General features: G+C 43.2%; 1 protein-coding gene and 1 pseudogene across 11 annotated transcripts in view; both read left to right on the forward strand.

The window, feature by feature from the left end:
• The window catches only part of PDE5A (phosphodiesterase 5A), a 783,446-nt gene that overhangs the window by 737,928 nt on the left and 19,999 nt on the right, over positions 1-25,519 (forward strand). For all 10 annotated transcript variants that reach the window (XM_086961429.1, XM_086961430.1, XM_086961428.1 and 7 more), the window contains 3 exons: positions 2,437-2,537; positions 4,869-4,946; positions 13,330-13,393. In XM_086961429.1, coding sequence (XP_086817555.1) covers positions 2,437-2,537; positions 4,869-4,946; positions 13,330-13,393 — 243 coding nt within the window. The remainder of the gene's footprint in view (positions 1-2,436; positions 2,538-4,868; positions 4,947-13,329; positions 13,394-25,519) is intronic.
• LOC147727345 (uncharacterized) lies at positions 19,508-21,716 on the forward strand (annotated as a pseudogene). Its single transcript, XR_015309470.1, has one exon. The product of XR_015309470.1 is annotated as an uncharacterized LOC147727345 (transcript).

A 25,519-nucleotide genomic window follows, 5' to 3' on the forward strand; every position in this document is an offset into this window, starting at 1 on the left:
AAGAAAGGATAGATACTGGAGCGTAGGTGAGAAAAGAGGATTAACTAGGAAGCAAAAAATTGAAAGCTACAGAGGAGTGGATGCATCCTTTGATGACACATGCCTCTTCTCTAGATTCTCACTAATGAATATAGTGCAAGCCATTCATAGATGCAATTTAATCTCCGTTGTACGTTTTTGGCATAGAAGGCTCTGGGGACAGAGCTTAGGAAGTTGCCAATTTCTGAAATGGCAAGCCTTCTGCAAGCATTGTATGTGTTCATTCGATCTTGCCTAATTTATTTTTAAGGAAGGAGTTCGGAAATTCATTTCATTCCCACCCACACGATTGACATTATTTTGTTGTTATGTATGGAGAGTTTTTGTCGTGAATGTCACATTCTAAATGTGATAATTCACTGCTGTGACATAGCAACAATAGGATATAGATCTCATAACTCACTGTTGCTGCGTCAATCATAAAGGAATTCCCGTCTTCTCTGGCTGGGAGCAGCACTGGAATGCTGGGAGCTCAGCTTCTGAAGGAAAGGGAAAGGAAGCCAGTGGTGTGGTGTGTGACAGTAGGTCAGGTATTGTTTTTGTAATTTGGGACAAAGAGGAACGGTCACAATATGTATGGCTCCCCCATTACTCTTCTGCCCATGCTTAGCAGTTGAAAGCAGGGGTAGATGATTTTGGGGTCCTACATAATATAAAATGATAGATCATAAAAAGCAAATCATGGTGATTTTTTTTTACCTCGGGGTTGGGAGTGACTTCATAGACAACTTGAGCTTCACTGCTGTTGTCTATGTCATGTCACTCAGAACCTCTCAAGGAAAAACATATATTAGGTATGGCTCTCACAGAGCACAACTAACGTGAGAACCAGATTCAAAATCTGTTTTTCTCACTGCTGTGATGTAGCAGCAGATGTTAGCAAATGCAGTCACACTTTGTTGCTGCCTCATAAAGGATTTCCAGGTTGCTCTGGCAGGGCTCTCAAAGAGCCTGTCAGGGCAAAGCTGGCAGAGCAGCGAGCACATCAGGAGGGAAGGGGAGAGGAGGTGGAAGGAAGGCGTTGAGGGTGGGGGTGCATGGCAGAAAACCAGAGTTTGGGGGTTTTTTGTGACATGGAGGAGAGACCATGTTATGTGTGGCTTCCCATTAGACCTCTATCCCTGCATAGTACTTGAAAGCAAGAGCAGATACATTTGGTGGGACCTACATAACACATAAATTATAGATGGTTAACAGTGCACACCAGGGCTTTGAATGATATCATAGAGAACTCGAGCTTCACTCTTTTTGACTATTTGATGTCACTCAGAACCCCTTGGTAAAAAACATCTTGAATATTCACTGTGCTTCCCAGGTATAATTCTATATGTCAATCATGTTGGAACATCAATTAAATTATATATTTTTTTGCAAATGATTTGCTATAATGCAACACGTGTGATTACTTGTATTGTTGATAGAGTAGTGATGCACTCTCGTGTCATTAAAAGTGTGTAACTGAACCAGAGGCCACACAGTCATCCTACAACATATTGTTTGCCTTACATTTGTGTTTTCTAGATGTTATCCAAAAGTGTTGGAGTTTCTGTTAAGCATCACTGCGTGAGCATTACTTCCTCCTCTACCCACATTATTAATTAATGTTATATAAAGAGACTGCTATTTCAGCGTCCATTATAGGTTCGGATGAGCCAGAGCCACACCAGATTTTCATGGGGCTCGCTGACTGCAATAATCAGCTCTATGTAGACCATGCCAAAGTCGAGTTTCCCTTGCCCTATTTAGAGTCTGGATGTTTTGGGTTTCTGACGGTGGAGCCTCAGCTGGTCCTGCTATCGGAAACCTCTGATCTGATGGTCCATTCACCACAGGGCCCTCAGGTCATAGCGCAGAATTCCCATTGCTAGACTTCCTTACTAGGGACCACCATGTGAGGTACAGCAGTCCTGGGCAGACATATCACTCAATAATCCTGGCACATCAGGGTCATTCATTTTCTGTTATGTAACAACACACTCCAGATTTTGAAGTTCATTGAAAATGCCTGGTGGCCCAACTACTATGCTCTAAATGACCCCTTGATAAAACTTTCCATCAGAAAGTGTTTTGAGAAAATTTGGGGCAAGACTTTCTTTTTAACCAAGTTTGTTCTTCAAGCGAAAAGTAATCTTTTCGTTGTAGAAGACCGTGCATCAGAAGCTTAGGAACTTTATGTCGAGCTACATATTTACCATCACTTTGTCTTTTATCTTCACATCTGTATATCATAGCTTTAGTCATCATTGTCTCTTTTAAAATATCTTTAACACACTCTTCCAGCAGGACACACAGAACATGTTGTATTTCACAGCTGTAACAAAATCCTCATGCAACTTGATGGTAATGTAGCATTAAGATTCAGTGACAGCACTTCTTTTTGACCTTTATTTTATCTAGGGAAACCAGATTCTGAGCAGCCTGTCTGTGGAAGAATACAAGACTGCACTGAAAATGATAAAGCGAGCGATCCTTGCCACAGACCTAGCACTGTATATCAAGTAAGTTGCTTTAATATGCAATTTGTGCTACTATTGCAGTAAGAATACGAGTTCTCAAAGCACGAAGGGGCTAATTTACAAGCCCTTGGCAACCCCAGAGTGTCACTTTTTCCCATATTAAAAGTGATGCACCAGTGGCGCAATGGGCTTGTAAATAAGAGCCAACGTTTTTAGACACATGACAGCTCAAGGAGAGCACTTCAGTCAGATACTGTCTTATCCAAATTTACAAATTTGTGAATGTTATTCAAGAAAATCTGAACTCATTCTGGTTCTAGCTCCTCCCACTGTCATGGTATATCAGTTGTCTGTAGTGTGTACGTTGCCCTTATATTGTTTCAGAGCAGTGAGGGGCTACAGAAAATATAAGGCGGGTACAGGAAAGTAGCAGGGAGAGCACATGGGAAAGTAAGGAATGGAAAATTATATTTTTGCCCATAATTATTAAATCGTGAATTCTTACGTACAATAATAGAAACACAGGTGTATCTTTATAGAAATATAGATATCGGTCTCAGCACTCACCAAGGTCTGTCAATGCATAGCATCGCCTCCTCTGCTGTAATGACACTCCAATGTATTAATGACCATGTTATCCTATCTTCTTTCACAAGCACTGTCATCCAGAGATAGTTGTCATCTTGACCACTTGGTGGTAAAGGGCAGAATGACTTAAAAGAGGCTAAAGGAGTCATAGTTAATTGCGCTGTTTATTTGCGCTTCATTGAATTTCTTCACAAGGCAATGTGGCTATGTGGGATGCCACCAGCAAGGGTGCCTCTAAGAGCAAGAAATGTTACTATCAATATGGAGCAGGTGGGGTTTGGACAGCAAAATATAACAATGCCTAGAACGTTAAAGATTGTTCACCCACCTTGCCTGTGATACATACAATTGCCCTGGAAACAGTAAAAATAGATCATAAATAATGGTGTTAAAACCACCAATTTTTTACTATTGTAGCAATGTTGATTTTGGGAAATGTCACTTCCAGGTAGACATTTGCAAGAACATTGGCTTTAAGGGTCCTGGGGTGGAGCTGAGAAAGGAAGGGTCAGTACCTACCTAACAGATACCCTCCTCCAAGTACAGATTGTGATCGTGAAATGTCTCTTTCCAGTTATGCTGCTACAGGAAGGGGCAAGTTTGCAGTGGTGTTCAGAGAAGCTTGTGTATGTCACCCATTGCAGGCTAGTAAAGATGCTGTTGCTGCGAAGTAGCAGGACCCGGATGGTGGGGGGATGACTTTAGGTGTGGCTATTGAACATGGTGTATGGTAAACCTCTTGGCAGCGGAGGAGTTTCTCCCATGCTGCTGGTGGGAGTAAAACTTCCTGACATTGCTTAAAAGAGCCTTCTGATAAATGAATTCACATATCTAAAATCTCAAGGAGACACTATCAAACAAAGCGACACTATGAAATGCCTGTTGAAGATGATTGTTAACAATGGAGAACTTAGCAAAGAGAAGTGTTTTTTCTCTAAGATGGATGGCCCCTTAACTGCTCCTTTCTCTCCCACATCCTCTCTGGGACCACTGACAGCCAGATGCAGGGAAACTCTAGTGTCCACAGGGGACTTTTCCTGCAGCTGTGACAAGAGCAGAGGTTTCACGTCAGGTGCACGGGAGCTTCCTCCATGCACCCTAATGAAGTGTCATTGTGAGGGAAGGAAGTAGGGACTAGCTGCTCTTTCTTGCTTTTCTCAGCATGAGAGTTCCACCTCTCTACACCCTCCAGACAGATATTAATTAGCCTGAATCATGTCAGAATCTTCAAAAAAACAAGGCGATGAAACAAAGGTTTAATTACTTTAAGCCACTTAGACCATCATTTTTCCCCAACTACGCCACGCTATGACACAGACCTGCCATTTGCAAAGCAGTCTTGATCCTGTTCCAGTAGGAACAATCCATCGCAAACTGCCAGACAGGTTTGCTCTAGACTGGAACACAAGCAGGATTTCGACCTACTAAGGTCTCATTATTGAGAAATAGCTTGAATCCTGTTGCAGAGTCAACAAAGGACCCACGTCTGGGCATACCAGTCGCACTTAGGGCCATTACTGCAAAAACATCAAAGTGTTGGAAGGAATGCAAAATTAATCTCAGCCACTGACATCTGAAAATTCCTTCTTCAGCATGAAGTCGCATTAGCAAGGAGTATTAGAAAAGGGGCGTAATGCCAAGTTACCTGCTATTTGACAACTTTTAAGTAAATATCCAGTAGGTCTATAAAAGTAGTTGAGCAGCTGTCCATGCATCATATGGTGTGAAAAATGTGTTGACTCTGGTGGGTTTTATATGGCTGCTAAATATTAGTTTTCTTTTTAGGAGGCGTGGAGAATTTTTTGAACTTGTGAGGAAGAAGAAATTCAGCTGGGAAGATATACACCACAAGGAGTTGTTTCAGTAAGTAAGGCACCGTTTGTCACAAAAAACTACTTTTGTGCTGTGCTTATGTGTTAACAAACAGAAAAGACGGTTAAGTATACAGTTCTGCACCTCATGCCAATTCTGATATCCAGTTATCCCACGCAAACAGCCCTGGCATCAACCCTCTATTGGTGCCACTGTGTTCCAGATCCATCAAACTGCAATTGGGTGGGCGTGCGCGGCAAGATGAAGTCAAAATGTCACAAAGTGATTTTAATTAAGTTTAATTAAGTTTCTTTGTTTCATATTCAATATTTAAAAGATGCTTTGCTTTCCAGCCAACGCGTTTCGTTCTCATTCAGAGAACTTAATCAGGGCTTATTATCAATGTGGCACCGTTCTGTACGAAGCCTAGAATTGTCAGTATCTTCTTGCTAGTTCGAAAGTGTATATGGTCGGTCCTGAGTTAAAAATCTTAATCCATTAATAAGAGCTGGAATATTGAAGTTAGACCACAAAAGTAAGGGTACGCCAGTGACAGTATTCTTGTGATGATCAAGTGACGATATTGATGCGATGGGACCGTAAAGGAAATTCCAATGCAGCCCTATGTCTGTTCTCGTTCAGCGTCAGAGCGTAAATATTTGTCCTACTTGGCGTGATGACTACAAAGATGTACTTGACTAAGTGGTGATTAAATCATGAACATCACAAAGGTCCTGCTTATCACAAAAAAGGACCGACAGCAAAGAAAGGTTAGCGGTCCTTATGAATGACCGCAAGCTTGTAGAGGGAAAGTTCCCTAGGCTTTGGTATGCCTGTTCTCACAATACACGGAGTCCGAGTGTGCTGTGCTTATGTGTATACTGCTTTATTCATTAGCCCTCTCCACTGCTGGTCATTGTAACTCTGGGATCACCAGACTGTGATATTCTAGAACATAGTTTTCCTTTGTTTTTTAAATATTTTTTTTTTAATCTGGTTTTGTATAGTATCAAATAAAACAGTCAACAGGAAATATGTATGTAAATAACAAGAGAGAAGAAAACATGGGCAATCACGTTGTACATTTGTTCTTTTGTACTCTTCAGAATATTCACTTCGGGGTTCTCCTATCCATATGGTCCTCACTGTATGAAATAGAATATATAACAGCATGCTTTATCCCATATATTCATAGAAAGGTGTACATATCCTATGAGACAGTGGTGGTCCTTGCACCTCTGGGGTTCAGCGAGGCCTACTCAAGGAGAGGCAAGCGTCTTAAAAAAAGTAATAATATTTAAATTAATACATTAACATGAATAAAGCATTAAAAATTAAGAAGCAAAATTGAAAATAAAATATGAAAACCTTTTCTATATGTAATTGTGAACCAAACAAAATATTAAAATATTTGAGCATTTCTTTTTTGTAACTTGTTTTTGTATTTTTGTGTATAGTTTGTAGTTCAAATCATAGAAATTACATAGGCTGGGGGTCCCGAGCTTCAAATAATGACTCTGCGGGGGTCCCAGGATTCACGTTATGATTCAATGGGGGTCCACAGAATTAAAAAGGTTAAGAACCACTTGGATAATATATCTAATCATCCATACCCTCCAAGTCGTGGTAGTCTACCCAACCTTCCTATATCCTCCTGTGTTTATGAGGTCAGCCTCTGGCCTCATTTATTGGTCTTTCTGTTATGCAGCATTTATCTAAATCTCACCTCCATTTGACCATTCTGGGATGAATTTCCTGACTCCAGTTCTGTGCTATTTCTGCTTAGCTAATGTTAGCCCCAGTCATATATGCGCCTTCTCAACTCTTATAAAGCCCTCATCTTCAATTATGTTCAGTAATCCTAATTTTTGGGCTAAGGTCCAAGGGCCGCTTCCAGAAGGGCCCAAAGTTGGGACAGGTCCAGATTGTGTGGAGGAAGTCTCCTATCTCCACCAGATATCTTAGGCATTCCGGTCCTGGGCCTCACTGGAATCACCTGAGTCATTCAGCGGTTAGGTATATCCTGTGTGGTTGCGTGAACTGTATCAGACTAAATCTGTTTGAGATGGCAGCCTCCTTTGAGGCCATGACTGCAATGGTTTATAGTTCATCGTCTAGGTTGCAAATATCCTTTTTGCAAGCCACACTGAGTTGTGGGAATGTGTTTGAAGGGTGATTTACTAGTGTTCTATATAAACATTTGATTTTCCCTCTACGAGGGAGCTAGACCATGGTCAGTTTTTCCTCCAGGGGGTTTTACCCATATAAGTCAACCAGTCTCAACAATACAGGATTATAGCATGCCAGAATTTGTGAACCTTGCAAACTTTTGTGTGGAGCATGCCAAATTCCTCCTTGATGTTTGAAAAAGTTTTCAAATTAACCACATCTTCAAGCACCAAGATCCAGAGTCTGTCTCATCCTTTAAATCCCTTTAGGAGGACCACTTCAGCCAGAGTGGTTCTGGACCACAAAGGGGTCTGGCCTGTTACCCTCCTTATCCATTCTATATTATAGCTAGAGAAGTTCCATGTTTCTATGTGACTGGGATGGGTTTCTTCCTGTAAAGAAATTGAACAGGAGAATTGTGACCCATAACCTTAAACTCCACGTCGAACACTTGGTCCTTAGCCGGTCCCATATGCGAGGAGTAAATCCATTCTATTATAATAATTAAATGGGCCGCTGTATAATAGGAAGTGATGTCCATCATGCTCAGGCACCCATCTTAAGTGTATTTACAATTTTTGGCCAGCGAAACCGGAGGATGGCCACCTTTCCACAGGAAGGCGCGCAAGGCAGATGTCAATGTGTGTAGCAACCGACATGGGAGGGGGTAATTCTGCACTAGATATAGGATCCTAGGGAGTGTTATAATTTTCAGCATTACGTTCTACCAAGCATAGAGGAGGGATATCCAGTGTTGGGTGTCTCAGCATATCCCCTCTATCATTGACGTGTGCTACTCCTTCTACATGCGTGACCTGGACACCTAGGCATTGTATACTATGAGTATTAACTTAAATTCTAGCAGTCTCAACCCACTGGAGTATTTGGTTGGAGGGCATATAGGGGACAGTCTGGTTTTAAACCAATTGGTTTTTAGCCCAGAAAAGTTACCAAATTCCTCTAGCCTTTAACACCACTGAGCCCGAGTGCAGTCAGTTATTATGGTATATATGTAAGCAATTGGCGTACGGTTTTAACTTGTCTTCTAAGTTGTCGACCATCAGAATCTGGCTATCTGCTCATTCTGTCTGATGTCTTGAGTCATGGGTTCGATTGGGGACAGTGGACATCCTTGTCTCACCCCTCTTTCGAGGGAGAAGGCCTGTTCTGGGTTGCGGGCCGGCTGTTTCCTGTGGTCTTCCTTTCCTCCTTCTCGGTGCTCCCTTGGGTGGCTGCTTTTGTTGTGGTTTCCTGGGTGTGCTTGTGCGTGCGGAAGGCCGGGTTTCTGCTTTGGTATTCTCCACTTGTAAGTATGAAGGTGTCGAGGACAGAGGGACCTGGGGGTAATGTCCAATTACTTACCAGTAATCTTCATTACTCCGGGTCCCGTAGTCCTCGACACCTTCATGCGCCCCTCCCTCCCTCCCGGGCGGCCGGCCTTCCTGTCTGGGCTTGTTAGTACAGGAGGTCTGCTGGGTAAGTACTGCTTATGTACTCCCGGGGGAGGGGCAGTATTAGTATCCCAGCATTCCTCTTGTTTTTTTCTGTTGGGAGATGGTCATCTCCACTTGTAAGTATGAAGGTGTCGAGGACTACGGGACCCGGAGTAATGAAGATTACTGGTAAGTAATAGGACATTATCTATTTGGGGAATACCCAAACATGTTATGTATTTGTATAACCTTTAATTGCTCATATCAGTCAATGAAATTGGCCCATTAGCCCCATGTATGCCTCCTCTGCACAAGGCACTTTGAAATTTTATTAGAAGTGGGGGAGAGTTATCATCATGGACGTTAGTTACCAAAAAATTATAAGATCTCAAAATATATAGTGATGACAATATTCTGCAATCTGTATGAGTAGAATATCAAGGAAATGTTTGTTTGCTAAATATTTTATTAAGGCTTTAGACTTGGCAAACATTCGCACATTAGGAACAATACATTGCAGTACATTCTCCTGCAGTAGCAAAGCTAACATTATTTTGAGGATACTCATTTTGATCCAGGCAGAGATAAGGTAGTCAGAAATTGTAACATCCCAGTTCAGAATGTAGTTTAATTTTTTATTCAGTTTAGTTTGAATCAACTAAGAACCCCAGAACTTCCCCTAGTTGCATAGCCCTAATTGAGATAGATCGAAATTGGTGGGCAGGTCTTTCCCACCTCATACATAGAACAATCTGAAACTCCTGTAACATTCTATGCAACTAGGAGTAGAATAGCAGCCCTTTGAAGAACTTTGGTAGGAATAGCTCTTAGTAGATAGTCATGGGAGTCCTTTTCAACATTTATCTGGCTTAAATTCGAGGAATGTATTTGGCAAAATGACTTTCTATCCGTGGTGAAAGCATGGTACTGTGAATCAACACTAATCAGTTCTCCACTTTAACCATAATAGCTACAGAATCCTAACGGCATGAAAGCAAGTATTATACCCTTGCTTCATCTACTTTATTTCCTGTAACCACAAAGTTGACATGGTAAATGTATAAAGCAAATTTATGTCATGGTGGTAAATGAGGGTCTTCTGACATTAATCATTGGACTTCATCTTGAAACACTGTGGCAGACCACAAATAGCATTTATGATACACTGATAGGATTCTTGTCTAGATTGGTCCTCGACAATGATGCATTCTAGCTTCTACTCTCCTTAAAACATATGTGACTGCCCACCCGATGTATTACTACGCCCGTGATTAAACCCCCCTAAGTTAGGATATAAGAGCCTCTTGGTTAGTGCCTAAATTGTAAAAGAATAAGTGCCAGTGCCAAAGGTCTTTGTGAGAAACCTCCCGCCAGCTCTACCGAATGTCAGAGGTGATGAATACCACGGCGGGATCGATCTTGATTACATTCCATACAAGTTTAATCCACCACCAGACACTCCTAACGCCTTTATCTCATTTTTTAAGTTGTCATCCTTGTTTTCTTTGTTTGTTGCTGTTTTTATGTCTTTCTTTGCTTCTTTGTTAACCTTTTTTGTGATGTTCTCATTCTCTGGATCAAAGTTTGTGCAGGTCCCCAATAATGAGTGCTGGTGGTCCCTACCTGCAATTACTGGCTGAAATTAAGCACTGATCTTGGCTCAGCTATATGCAGATGACCTCACCATCACATCATTCAGAAATAACATTATTTGCAGTCCTGATATTTAGGAGAATTTTTAGAAGTGTGGGGTGTAGCCCCTTTAAGTGCTATATCCCTTAAAGTATGACTAGAGTTGATTAAAATATCATATCAAATATATGTGTTCACTATTGATGAGAATTTGGAAAAGTAATTGGATGAATTGTGCAAAACTATTACTAAATTGTAGATGTCTGTTTATTGGCATAGAGGCTGGTAAGAGGAAGGTTCTTTTCTACTGCATATTTCATGACCTTGAGTTAAGTGATGTTCTCCTCAGAAATCAGATGTACTAAGCAGTTTCACCCCATACATGAAATCTTCTAAACTCGAAACTGGCTGATCTGTTTGACAATAGAAGGACTGATTTTTATTACCAAATACATCCGCCAGTTTCGAAAGAAGTGATATCTGTTATATTAATACATGACATACACAAAGAAGGTCTAATTTGCAGAATAGCTCTAGGGAAAACTCTGAATACACCTCTTCGGCACATTTAAAAAAAATCTTGCATGATCCACTTCATGGAGTCAAATCAAATTGGAACTGCAGCTCAGTCTAAGACAATTTGCATGGATTTAAACAGAAATTAGGAAGCCAGGAATTTTAAGTCTAACTTCTGTAAGGCAACTTGATTCCCGAAGCTCCATTTCCAACCATGACTGATTTGTAAAATGGTAAAAGTTATTGCAAACGTGGGTACATTTGAGCCTGCAATTTGCAGGTAGTTGTAGTACCAATAAAATAAACTTTATAATGTATCATATCGACAGACTGGCCACGTGCTTGCTTTTCACATTGTACAAAACATTTGAAATGCAAATTGAACTGCTAACTGCTAAAGGTCTTGCCTCTTGTGGATTTCGAATATCTTTTCCTACTTGTATGTTTTGCTTTTTTATAAGTAGCATGGAACTTTTAGCATTAACGATATATGTTAAATTTATCTTTAATACAAAATTACCACAATTCAATCCATAAAGGTTAGAACAGTGTACTCTCAGCATGTTTCACAGAGACCGAAAGCAAACAGAATGCCCCTCAGCAAAGGGTGATTCCTGTCCTGCATTGGGCATTCAGCATACAAATTTACAAAAATCTCCAGCAAGCGTCACTACTGCACAGCACATTTCATACGCAGAAATGTTAACATTTATTTCGTTTAATAACTTAGATTAGCCCTAAAAGAACCATACAGATAAAGGAGTGATGGAGGTGGTTGCTTTGGCAGGAAAGCGCAAAAGGGTGCATAGGCAGAGAGGACTGGGAAGTTAGAATTATGGAGTCAAATGGAAAGAGTTATATAGCGCAACATGACACATGGGGGGGAGATAGGACAGAAATATTACAGAACGTCACTCCACTGATTCCACGGCAATGCGCAAATTAGATTCCCAACCTTTGCCTGATCCACAAATGTATCCAGGGAGCAGGCTCAAAATGCGTCCATAACAAAAAAAAGAACTACATCCCTGGATATTTGCTGTTCTAATCCAGCCATAGGCTACTCTAAACCCCAGTTCTTAGTTTGTGCCGGGGTTTGCAGGGATGGGCACTAGCCCTCATTTTTGGAGGCAGGACAATTTTTCAAACCTGAGACTTTGGCTCCGAGCAAATGAGAAAAAAAGGGAGAAAAGTTAGAAAAAAGAGGAAGATAAACATAGGAAAACAGTAACAGAAAGTAGGGATGAAAAACAATATGCAAGTATGAAACAAAGCGATTGGAAGCAAAGGCTGGTGGAAGAAAGTCTTTAGGTAGGATCAAAACTAATCATATTCAGCAAACCCAGTATTTGGCAGCACTGGCAGTGGGCTCTAGCTAAACCACTAGACTTCTGCAATATCTTTTTTTTTCACTAATAAAGCAATGCTAAAACTCAAGTATGTAACTGCTCGTAATAAAAAAGAGACTTCACAAGGATCCTGGTTGTAGAGTTTGCTTCCCATGAATCTCTGCACCGGAATGGACCATTTTGGTGTTTTTTTGTATTTATTTGTTACCTTCTCTATCAGGAGGATCACAAAGCGGCATTTTTTCATTTTTTTAAGTCATTAACTTATTCACTGTTGTAGGAGGTGCACAGCTTCAGCACACAAACTGTAGGAGACAGTTGTGGCAAACAGAAAATAAAGTAAGAATTAAAAACAGAAAATCAGTGATACTGCTTGTAGTTGAGTATGCCCAATATATGGTAGTCCCAGAGTCATTTCTCCTGTGTAAAAATGTTTGTTTTGGCATTTGGCCGCAACATGGACACCTTGTGAGGCTGGCTGAAATCCTTGTGAGGCTGCCAGACACTCCAACACTGCTTCACTCCCAAATTTCACCAACTCAGTACATATTGGAAAATAAAGCATCACTGCTCATGGTAAATGAGCTATAATCGAGTAAAAGGAAAACACTTAGGGGCCGATTATGATGGCGGACGGACCTGAGTCCGTCCGCCACCATAGAGTAGGAGGAAACGTCCGCATGTGCTGCGGCGTTCCCTCCTGTGCAATTAGGATGTGACCGCCACCCTGGCGGTCACATCCACTATATTTAACATTGCGGTGGGTGCAGCTTCAAGCTGCACCTGCCGCAATGTTAAAAAGGCATGCATTGCATTTACATGCAGAAAGCGGCAGGCACCGCGCTGTGCCTGCCGCTTTCTGCATGTAAATGCAGGGGGGTACCATAGGTACCCCCCATGTGCACCCCCACCCAACCTTCAACCAGGGGGCCCGCAACGGGCCCCCGAAGTAAAGACCCGTATGCTTTTCCATGGTGGAGAATCCGCCGCAGAAAAGCATGTTTTAGAAGCCATCCTAATATGTCTGGTGGTGTCTGAGAGACACCTCCACCATATTAGAGCTTTTCAGCCGCGGTTGTAAGCCGACCGCGGCGGAAAAGCGGCGGACTGAAACCAAGACCCACCAGCCATCCTAATGTGGCAGTGGGTCTTTGGTGGGTCCGCAGCGGTTTTCCCGCATCCTCCGGGCCGGCGGTGGCTTCCGCCGGCCCGGAGGATGCAGGAAAACCGCGATCATAATGGGCCCCATAATTTCCAATTTTCTTTCATAACTAACACTTTGTGGATCTGTGTTATAAAATGTTATTACAAAATCACCCTTTTTTGTCCCCACAGAGCGATGCTGATGACTGCCTGTGACGTGTCTGCAATAGCAAAGCCTTGGCCAGTGCAGCAGCGGGTATTTATTTATTGGCAAGCAAGGTTTGCTTGTGTGTATTTATTGCAAAAGCGAAGAGTGGTGAAAAAGCTGCATGTTTGTTGTTGCTTGGAAGGGCTACCCTTCAAGACCATGACATTCGTGAAAGGTTTGTCCCATTACTGCCCCCATTAGGTTTTGGTGCTGGGGCTTCAAGTAGTCTTTTGCTCATCAATCACTCGCATTCCTGCCCTTTGGCTTACTGTCACTCGCTTGTTCTACACGTGCTTGCTCTTCCTAGCTACCCTCTCACCCCCCTTAACTATCCATTTACCTGTCTTTGCTTGCTCTCCATCTATAGATTTTCCATCTGTTCGCTTACTTCCTATTCCTGTCTCCCTTTCATTCTGTCCCTCGCCTCACCATGGCTTTATCCCATCTCCTCTTACACCTTCATCCTCACTTGATTTCCCATCCTACCTTTGCTTCTAAATCATTTATCTGTCTCAGTGTTCCCCAATCCCTTGTTTCCCAACTTAACTTGCGTCTTAGCTCTGCTCACCAATCGATGCTCAGCTTCTGGTTTTGCAGGCATGCCTTGAACAAATAGATTCTGATGTAAAATAGAGATAATTTCTATATACATGTGGCCGGTGATACCTATAAATGGTAGGGTGACTTCTTCTAGAATATACAGGAGCTGTACTCAGTCCTGTGATAATGACTATTACAATCATAATCCAGTACTGGCATATTTATTTATGCAAGAGAAGACAGCCAACCGGTATCAGAGAAGACAACTAAACAGCATCAGAGAAAACAACCAAGCAGCATTAAAGAAAACAACCAATCAGCAGCAGAGGAAACAACCAAACAGCATCAGAGAAAATAACCAAACAGCATCAGAGAAAAAAAAAGCATCAAAGAAGACAACCAAACAGCATCAGAGAAGACAACCAAACAGCATCAGAGAAGACAACCAAACAGCATCAGAGAAGACAACCAAACAGCATCAGAAAAGATAGCCAAACAGTATCAGAAAAGAAAATCAAACCGCATTAGGCGTGTGAAACTGAACATTCAAATTAATATGTTGAAGTCATGTCATCTGCTGTGCCCAAAATAAAAGCACGCTTGTGCTTTTACCCATTGTTCCTTTCCACTTTAAAACAATAATTTAAGGGCATCTGCTCTGTTCATAATTCTTGGTATCCTTAGATTATAGTTTGGGGCCTCTGGTAACAGCCCAAGTACTGCAACCTACTACAGCAAGGACGTGCAACTTACTCGAGGGGCCTGTTGTAATGGGTTAAGGTATTGCAGACTGCTATAGCAAGGTATTATGTCTGACTGAGAGGCTTTAGTATTGGCCTAAGGTACTGCAGCCTGCATCAGGAAAATACTGATTGCAGCTTTTCAAAACTCTGAGAGCATGCAAATTTGAAAGCCACATTTCACTGAGGGTTGATTGTGTCTTTAATGAATTCATTTTTTTTGCAAGTGCAGAGTTTGTAAAAGGTAATTAATGGGACTGATCAGGCAAAATAAACAAGTTTAGCCAGAGCTGATGTGTCTGGCTTGCATATGTAAGTTATATTCCAAACCGACTTACTTTGGTAATACTTTGTTAAGAAAAGTGAGACCTGCTGGCTTTGCCAATGCTTATTTTTTTATTGATTGAACAGGACCTTCCCAAATGGAAGAAAGAAAGAGAGGCCGAGTGGGCAGTGCCAGTGCTACAAAAAGCCAAGCATAGTGAGCTACCCCACAGTGCCACCCCAAAGACCGCAGTAGTGCAGAAGAACTGCCAGAAATGTTCTAAAAAATGCATTTGTTGCTAGTGGAGGTAGAACACCCAAATAGCAATATATCATTTACCATTCGCCAGAGCTGTGAGTGAGACAATTAGGACTTTGTAAGTGATATTTTTAGGTCGAAGCCTACCAGCTGTCTGGCGACGAAAATACTTCTTGTGAGTTTTATGAAAGCTTCCCTGTAAATGTACTCCGTCCATTGCTTACCATTGGCTTAGTAGTTTGTAACTCACATTTTCTGGCTTTCTATTTGCTGGCTTTATTCGTTTTCGGTTGCCCAGCTTCAGTTCGTCCCACCCAAGGAGCAAAACCTTTTCACACTACCTTGCCTTGTATGCTGCTATGAGTGTTCCTTTCTGTAAACAAACGTGTAAATCTCCTTATCTTGCAACATTTACTGTGCATGCAAAGACAGAGTTCAATTGTCAGGCTTTGTCTTCCAAGGGAACTTGGTGTTTACTTTTCTTTCTCAAACTTCAAAGTGAGAGGATTTATGTGACAATCTTGCAAGATACTGGAGGTAGGAAGGGTTCTTTTTTAGCACAGAACAACATTTAATAAATGAACTCTGCAAGTATTTCAGAATATGTCAGGATTAGGAAAGCACAAACGAAGTCCATTTTTTATTAATTCAGGAGTGTGTTGGAAGCAAATATTTTAGTATGATCAAAACAAATCGCTACACTAGGTGATTCCATTTCCACAGGTGATTGTGCGCTCTATAGTTTTATTTGTAGAACTTTAGGTCTGTGCAAATGCAGTTCAATTGAAAATGTGTTTGTTATGGCAGTGCACTACCATACCATGCACACTTCAGTCTACTCAGCTCCACTGTACTCTGCACCTCTGCAAGCCCCTGCACTCTACTTTGCACCACTCTACTTTATACCACCCATGCCACTGCACTATGTGCTACTGCACTCGACTCCACTGTACACCACTGCACTCTACGCCACTCACTCTATGCCTCTCAACCCTGCAGCACTCTGCTTTATGCCAATGCACTCTACTCTACATCACTGTACTCTTCGCCACTGCACCCTACACCACTCCAGTCTAAGCTACTATACTCTAGTCTGCACAACCCCATTCTACGCCACTTCACCCAACAGCACTCTACAACTCTGCACTCTATGCCACTGGACTCTATGCCAATACACTCTATGCTAATGCACTCTACTCTGTACCATTCCACTCTACACCCCTGCACTCTTTGCCAATTCACTTCACACCACTCTAATCTACTCTGCACCACTGCACTCTATGCCACTGCACTCTACACCATTTTGCTCTATGCCATTACACTCTATGCCATTATAATGTATGCCACTGCATTCTGTGCAACTCTATTCCACTCTGTTCCACTGTACTGTACACCACTCCAGTCTATGTCACTGCACTCTATGGCACTGCTCTCTAATATGCACCACTGTGGTCTATACCAGTGCTCTCTACTCCACTGTACTCCACATCACTACACTCTACACCAATGCACTCTGCACCACTCTGCTCTGCACTATTGCACTCTCTGTCACTGAACTCTACGCCACTCTACCTTGCACTACTGCACTCTACACCACTACACTCTGTAGCACTCCATGCCACAGCACTTTACACCACTCCACTCTTTGCCACTATACTCTACTCTGCACCACTCTGTGCCACTCTGTACCACTCTATGCCACTCTACTCTGCACCACTGCACTGCATGCCACTGTACTTTATGACACTGTAGTCTGTCACTCTATTCTGTCAACTCCTCTCTGCACCACTGCACTCTGACACTGCACCCTACTATGCACCATTCCAATTTACCCCACTACATTCTACGACGTTGCATTATATGCCTCTGAATTCTATACTGCTGCATTCTACATCACTGAACTCTACGTCACTATACTCTGCAACACTGTATTCCAGTGCACTCTACATAAGTCCACTCTACTCTGTTCTACACAGCTCCATTACGCCTCCTCTCAATATCCCCTCCCCCTCCCAGGACTTTTCTTTATCTAAACATGGTCCCAACTCCTGGTCCATTCCGTACCCCCCCAATCTTTCTAAAAACGCTAGAAAAAAACTCAAACACAACCTCCTCATTCGAAATCCTGAAACACTTATTGTTGACAACTACTACAGCCCTACCGCCCCCATTAAAACGAATTACATCTTCTACCCCAAACGCCCTTCTAAATGGAAAAGCATTTTCATACAACATCTCCCAGTCACTAAAACCTCCAAAATACCCCATGGCGACAAACTTTCCACCACTCCCTCTCCAACCTTTCATGGGGAAATCAACATCTCCATATTTAAACCTGGTAACATCCTCATCCAAGCGGCCGTACCCCATCTTAACACCTTCGAACTCCATTTCAGATCCTTGACCATCCAACTTTCCAATTCCACCAACAGCCTCCCACCTCCTCTCTCCCCTTCGACCCCGCCCCACCAGCCCACTTCTCCTGCCCCTGACCTTTCAACATCTAATGACACTATGCAAACGTTAACACCTATCCCCCCTTTTCTCACTATAACCCCCCCCCTCTCCCATTGATCCTCTCCGCACCCCCTCACTCCCAATCCCCCTTGCACCCAATCAGCCCACCCATTCCCCTCCCTATGACCCCTCCCTCCGTGCCCTCTTTCACTGTCTCCCCTTCCATTCCTCCTCCAACACCCCCTCACTCCTCCTCTCCCAACTCATCCTCTCTCACACCGTATCACAATACTCCCCACCCAGATTCCCCTTCCTTTCCTCCTCCAACCCCCCCTCACTCCTCCTATCCCAACTCCTCCTCACACCCACCGAATCACAACACTCCTCACCCAGATTCCCCTTCCCTTCCTCCTCCACCCCCTCATTCCTCTCCTCCCAATTCAGCCTCACACCTTCTGAATCTCACTTCCCTCACACCTCTTCTCCCTACTCATCCTCTCCCTCGCTGAACGATATTCTTCCCATTTTCCCCCCTCTCACTCCCACACCAATCCACAACTGTACCTCCTTGATATCTCAAAATTTCTCATCCACAGATGTCCCTTCTCCCCCCTACCCCGACATGCCACTCCTTCTCCCATACAACCACAGCCCTCCCTGCTCTCCTACCTGCTTCAGCTCTTCTCCTCCTCAGATCAGGCCTCCTGCCTGCATTTGCTCATTGCCTCCTCAGAGCAGACCCCCCTCCGCAGCTAACTCTGAACCCCATTGTCCTCCTCCCCCCCCACACCATATTTACTACCTCACTCTTATTTCAAACTCCCTTCGCAACATCGAACGTAACCTCACCACCCTTACCAGAGATCTCTCTCGTCTCAGAAACGAAGTCCTCAACCTCAAATCCAACGACCTCCCTCCCCGAAAAAACATCGCCAGCCCTAGTCTAATAAACCCCACCGCATCTAAAACGTGGAAAACAAATCCCTTGCTTTGCCGGGCTCAAAGACCACTCCGCACCACTTGCACCCTCTCTCACCAGGAGATTTCCGACCTTCAAAATTCCTACCCTCCTTACTCACCAACCATGTACACGCCTCCCACCTTCTCAAGCATCCCCGTCATATTGGGAACCAGTCGTACTCCCCCTTCACCTGTCTCACCTAGACCCCCTCCTCATCTCACCTCCATTCATACCCTCCCATCTCCCAAACCCACTCCCAAACCTCTCACCTGCATGCTTGTTAACTGCCGCTCCGCTGCCCGACATGCCATAGAAATCTCTGAAACCATCCTTAGCGAATCCATCGACATCGTGTTCCTTACAGAATCCTGGCTTAATGAACATTCTACTAGCATTCTTGACCTACTCTCACCCCCGGGCTACTCCATCATTAGGAAAGATAGACCCATACGAAAAGGCGGTGGTGTAGCTATCATCTTCAAAGACGAACTACAGCTCTCCCTTATCAATAACGCCGAATATACCTCCTTTGAATACCTTGTAGCCGAACTCAAAATACAGGATTCCCCCCCATCCGCCTTCACAATATATATAATCCGCCTGGAAATCACTACCCATTCATCGACGAGCTATCTAACCTTCTTACGCAATCCTCAATTTCCAAATCTAAAAACATCTTCCTGGGAGACTTTAACCTCCATTGGAATGATAGTAAAGATCCCTCAATCTCCCTCCTGTATGACCTTCTCGAAATTAATGACCTCAAACAAATCTGTCAGTCACCAACCCATTCCAAAGTAGCCAACCTCAACGCTATCATTACCAGCAAAGATCTAGCCCTCCTATCTAACATCATTCCCATTGACTGGTCCGACCATCACCTTATCCTGTTCTCCATAAACAACTCTGCCTCCACCCCTCCGTCCAAACCTATTAAACCCATGAAACTGATCAGAAATCTTAGTCATATCCCTCCCGACTTACTTGAATCCAAACTTCAGGCCCAGCTTCTCGCTATCCCTCCTTCCCTCAACACAAATAAACTAACCGAACAATATAACAAAGCTGTCACTGCTACCCTTGACCTTCTAGCACCACTCAAACTCAAAAAACAAAGAAATATCCCCTCCAAATCATGGTTTAACACAGACCTAAACATTGAAAGACGTAGACTTTGACTGACTGAAAGATTATGGAGACAGCACCCCTCTCCTTCTACCCTGGCCAGCCTCAGACTTGCTAGATCGTCCTACAAAAAACACATCTTTAGACAAAAAACTTCCTTCCTCAGATCACAACTAGATCGAGCTCAGAATAGGCCAAGAGAACATTTAACATTGTGCGCAATCAAACTGCTTCCGCTCCCCCTGTCTCACTGGCCTCGAAGACTAGATGTGAAGAAATAGCTCTCTTTTTTCAGACAAAATTAAACTAATTGATCAATCCTTCCTCTCTACTGCGATCCCTACCACCAATCCAAACACCTCTCTTAATATCCCACCCTCCATCAGAACTCCCCCTACACCCTCTACGGCCCATCATAACTCTGATCTCCCTTACCCCTCCTTGCCCCCCAATTTCCTGGACTCCAATCATCCTAACTCTCTTACTAAAAATAATGCCGCTTGGCTTAACTTCCAGCCAGTCACGGAAAGAGACGTCTTTAACATCATTTCCAAACTCAAGCCTTCCTCCCACACCAAAGACCCTCTTCCCTCCAAACTTGTCCAAAACCTCAAACATATCATCACCCCTACCTGGACCTCTATTATCAACAGCTCCCTTGCCACCGGTTGTGTCCCCAACTCATTGCAACTAGGCCAAATCACCCCCATTATCAAAAATCCTTTGGCAGACCCAAACAACTTCAATAACCTTCGTCCCATCTCCAACCTTCCCCTTCTTTCTAAAGCCCTGGAAAAATGTGTTCTTCTCCAACTAGAGAGACACATTGAACACTTTAACTTACTAGACCCCTTCCAATCTGGCTTTAGGAAAGGATGCAGCACTGAAACCGCCATGCTAAACATTGTTGATGACATCCACCACTCACTCGACAATGGTGAATCTAGCCTTCTGATCCTCCTTGATCTCTCTGCAGCATTTGATACTGTTAACCACTCTACTCTACTCAATGTTCTTAGAGATCGATTCGGCCTAAATGGTATGACTCACAATGGTTCGTCTCATACCTACAACACCGTTCTCAACAAATCAAAATCCAAAATTGCCTATCTAACCCTACCTCCATCTCCTTAGGAGTTCCGCAAGGATCCATCCTCTCTCCCGCTCTCTTTAACCTTTTCATGGAACCCCTCACACTCATTCTTAAACAAGCCGGGATCAACTACCATCTCTATGACGATGACACCCAACTCTATTATAAGATTAAAACCCATGCTGACATCCTTCACCTCAACAACACCCTCATCAAGATTCAAGCCTGGTTCCACACTAACCACCTCAAACTCAACCCTAAAAAAACTGAAATCATTCTTTTTTCCCCTAAAAACAACCAGCTCCCTATTCAGAATTGGATCTCTGATGCCCTCAACTGCTCCTTATCCTTATCCTCCTCAGTCAAATCACTAGGTATCTCACTTGACGACCTCCTAACCCTCAAGACACACATCAATAATTCTGCCAAAGGAGCCCTCTTCACTCTCCGCCACCTTAAGAAAATCAAGCCCTTCATCCAGATCGATGATTTCAAACTAGCAGTCCAATCCCTTGTTCTTTCTCGCATCGACTATGGCAATGCCATTCTCACCGGAATTCCCAAGATCCACCTAGCACCACTTAAATCTGTGCTGTACCTTGCAGCTAGGCTTACCTCAGACTGCAAGCGATTCGACCACATCTCCCCTACCCTTAAAATCCTTAAATGGCTCCCCATTGAATGTAGATCCACGTACAAAACAGCCTGCATTACACACAAAATTCTCCATCAGAATACACCGACCTACCTCGCTAACAAACTTACAAAAGCCGGTTGCTCCCGTTCCTTGAGAAGCACAAACACCTTCCTTCTTATCCCCCCCCTTCAAAAAAAGAAAACCACCCATTCTCGGTCCTTTTCCGGCAACGCTCCATGCATTTGGAATGCCCTTCCAACTGACCTTCGTTGCAACCCTTCCTACCCTTGCTTCAAAAAAGAACTTAAACTACATCTCCTCAATAAATATTGGGGACCATAATCCATATCTGCTATCTTCCACTGGCCACATCTGTCCGACCTCAGATACATCCGCCCTCCCTTCTTTTCAGCCTTACTTCGCCCTTCCTCCTCGTCACTTCCACCTCCCTGTTTACCACCTTCACTCCTCCCTGCACCCCACCTCCTTTGTCCTCCGTCTGCCCTCATTTCTGCCCCTCCTCCTCTCGTCCTTACAAACCCAATCTGACCACCAACCTCCCTATCCTGCAATTTTCCGGCTCTCTTTTCAATGTATGCCTGGTTATTTTTTATTATCACATCTCCCACTTTTCGGTGTTCTTATTTCCCATATTTATCATTTTGAAATATGTCTGGCGGAGACTTATATGTTGTTTATACTCATTTATGCTATGTATGACCCATGTCTTACTGACCTTCTTGTCTCAAAGATGTAAAGCGCTCTGATACCCCTGGGTCCAGCCAGCGCTATATAAAACCTCTAAATAAATAAATAATAAATAAACTACACTCTACTCTGCACCACTCTACTCTACGCCACTGCACTCTACACTACTCTACTCCAATGCACTTTATGCCACTGCAGTCTAAGTCCGTACACTCTACTCAGTGTGGTGAACGCCACAGCACACTACACCAATGTACCCTACACCACTGCAGTCTACGACACTCTACTCTGCAACACTGCACTCTGTGCCACAGAACTCTACGCCATACTTCTCTGCACAACTGCATTGTATGCCAATGTACTCTATGCCACTGCACTCTACTCTGCATCACTCTACACCACTGCACTCTGCAGCACTCCACTCTATGCCACTGCACTCTATGACACTATATTCTACTCTGCACCACTCTAAGCCACTCTAACCTGTACCACTCTATGCCACTGCACTCTATGGCACTCTACTCGGCACCACTCCACTCTGCACCACTCCACTCTGCACCACTGCACTCTACACCACTGCAGTCTAGTATGCAACGATCTTATCTACACCACTGCATCCTACACCACTTAATTCTATACTGCTGCACTCTACACCATTGCACTCTACACTCTACGTCACTCCAGTGTACGCATCTCTATGCCACTTCACTCTATGCCTCTCCAATACACAATACTTTATGCCACTCCACGAAACTCTACTCCACTTTTCACTATTTCACTCTCTGACACTGCATGCCACTCTTCTCTACATCACTAACTTTTAGCCATGCTGAACAGCAGCTACAACATGGCTAAAACACCTTGGAAAAGCCAACAGCTCTTGCATAGGCAAGGCCTATTGGCTTTGCCAATGCTTGTTTAGTCAGCTTATCTGCATTCTTGATTGATCATAAAAAGGTCAGCTGGCCATCTTTAATCAAGGGCACAACGTATTGTAGCAACTTTTTCAGACTGAAAAACGTTACAGACATACTCCTTGCAAGGGCGGGAATAAGTCCCCAAAATGAGTGCAGGTCTATCGAAAGGAAATCCTCGGGAGTAAGACAAAAAGTTAAGCCTTGCATATTCATCACTTGTTTACTTTTATACGTGCAAAACATGATCAGAATTTATGCATGTGAGTACTACACATTTTCAGGGTTACTCATGAAATTTATTGCGAATTACCAGAATGTTTGAAATATTTCCTGTAGGAAACTGGCTCTTTATGTGATAAATCAATAATTTGATATACAGTGTAAAGAGTCCAGGGGTTCCCTTACCAGTGGACAGGGGCTTGCTATGCAATACCACAGGGCTCTATTAGGGGGTAGTCTGGTAGAATTGTAAGAATAGAAGCTGTGTTATAAATTACTTTTGCTTCTCTGTACTTTTGCTGTGTAGTCTTACCCATGTCATGTTGTTGGAGTCTTGGGGATGTCACAGGTGCTGGGATGCCGAAGTCGACCATTACTTTTAAAGATGAGACTGATGGTTTTTATATTGCCTACTTAGTCCAAAACACCTTCTTCCCTGCAACCACAGTGTCCTTTGTTTTGTGAGGTGTAACAAATACATTTTAGTGGAAAGTGGTAGCCTCTCCCACTACAGATACCATCAGATAATATATGCTTAATGGAAATGAGCTGGTGATGAGGACATTCACCAGTGGTAGACCAACAACTAGTGTACTGGAAGATCTGATAGTAAAAGGTGAGAGAGCAAACATAAACCCGATAACTGAAAACTGGGTTTGACAGGAACATTAATATCAAGGTCAGCAAATCCGCAGTTTTAGTATTTAGCAACAAAGTGAAAAGCTGTCGAATAAACAAAACTTCAGTGGAGAAACAACCAAAATATTGTTAATTAGAGATATGGATCACTGTAAATGGCTCTGTTGATGAGCAATGGGCATATTTGAAAGCAAAGTTTACTTCGCTTTCATTTTTGCATAAGCGCACTTATGCTGTGTGATGTTATGCATGGGTATGTGATAATGCATGAAATGCTGATGTTAATGTACTTGGCGTAGTCTTGCAGTTAAGTACAATCGGAGGGAGAATGTAGCAGTAACCAGACTTACCAGGCTGTGGGTGTAACCTAGGAGCTTAACATGAAAAAACAGAACAAATCTCCTATCCAAAAGGCTGCAGATTCCTGTGTGAAGCCCCTACCCCCCAACTAACGCAAACATTCTGCTAAGGTTAGAAAACATAGAGGTGTCAACATATGCTGGGAGGTCGCAGCATCTCCTCATGAGTAACTGTGGACACGCATACTTGTTATGATGTGTGTGAAGCACTAAAGGGGAACCTACACAAATGAGAGAGCAGTAGTGAGACTAACAAGCAGTGAGACAGCATGCCAACTTTCTGCGTTGCTCCTATGATCTAATAAACCACATAAACGACTATGATTTCCATTTACGAAGAGCACCTCCCTCCTGATTGCAAAAACAAAACACATAGACCGCATCATCCATCAGAAAGGTAAATGTGTGCTGTGAATTCCGATGCCAAACACACATTTCTATGACACCGGACCGAGGTTATAAATTATTTACATTACTCGTCGCCCCTGCTCTGCTTAAACAGGAGGTTTGTGTCAAGGCGCTACCCTGTCACACACTTCTGCCTAGATTCTCGATGGCTAGCTGCTCCGACATTGACTTGCCAATGAGCACCTAGGATGGCTGTCAGGCAAGGAAAAAAAGTAGATAGTAAACTGTTTACTGACACAACCCTGCACCGGGCAGGACAGTAAGGGAGACTTCCTGCAGAGGATGACTGTGCGAAGAACAAATCGCGAATCACATAACTGAGCTGCAAAACAGCAGTCGTTGACAGAGTGCCTCAGAGGGACCTATCGTGAAGACAAAGAAACTTTTGACTGCTTTGCTGAGGAAGAGAAAACAAAGCTGCATGGATTCACGAGATAATGGGAACAACCTATAAAAGTGGAAATGTGGAGGCATTCGGGCACACACAAGGAGAGAAACGGTGTTTTAATATCTCTGTGCTCCCTTTTCTACCTTTACTCAACATCCTGGAATAAACAACGAAGAAAACAGAAGCTGAAATACTAGAGACACAGAGTGTAACCAAAGGTTGTATAGGCACAAGATCAACATACACGAACACAACCTGTGAAAGTGCTCTCGGGAAAGGGACCTGACAGAAACAATGCGGTGTAAACATGTGGAACAGAACATGGCATTTCAACATCAAAGACCAGACAGAATAAGCTGTGAGGGGCGGAGGTGTTTTGGGGGAAGTCACTGGGAGATTAAATGAAGTGCAAGCAGCACCGTGTGCCAGTGAGCAGCAAGGAGAGGCATGAAAGAACAAG

This window comes from Lissotriton vulgaris, chromosome 3_1 (assembly GCF_964263255.1).
Source record: "Lissotriton vulgaris chromosome 3_1, aLisVul1.2, whole genome shotgun sequence".
Lineage (NCBI taxonomy): Eukaryota > Metazoa > Chordata > Amphibia > Caudata > Salamandridae > Lissotriton > Lissotriton vulgaris.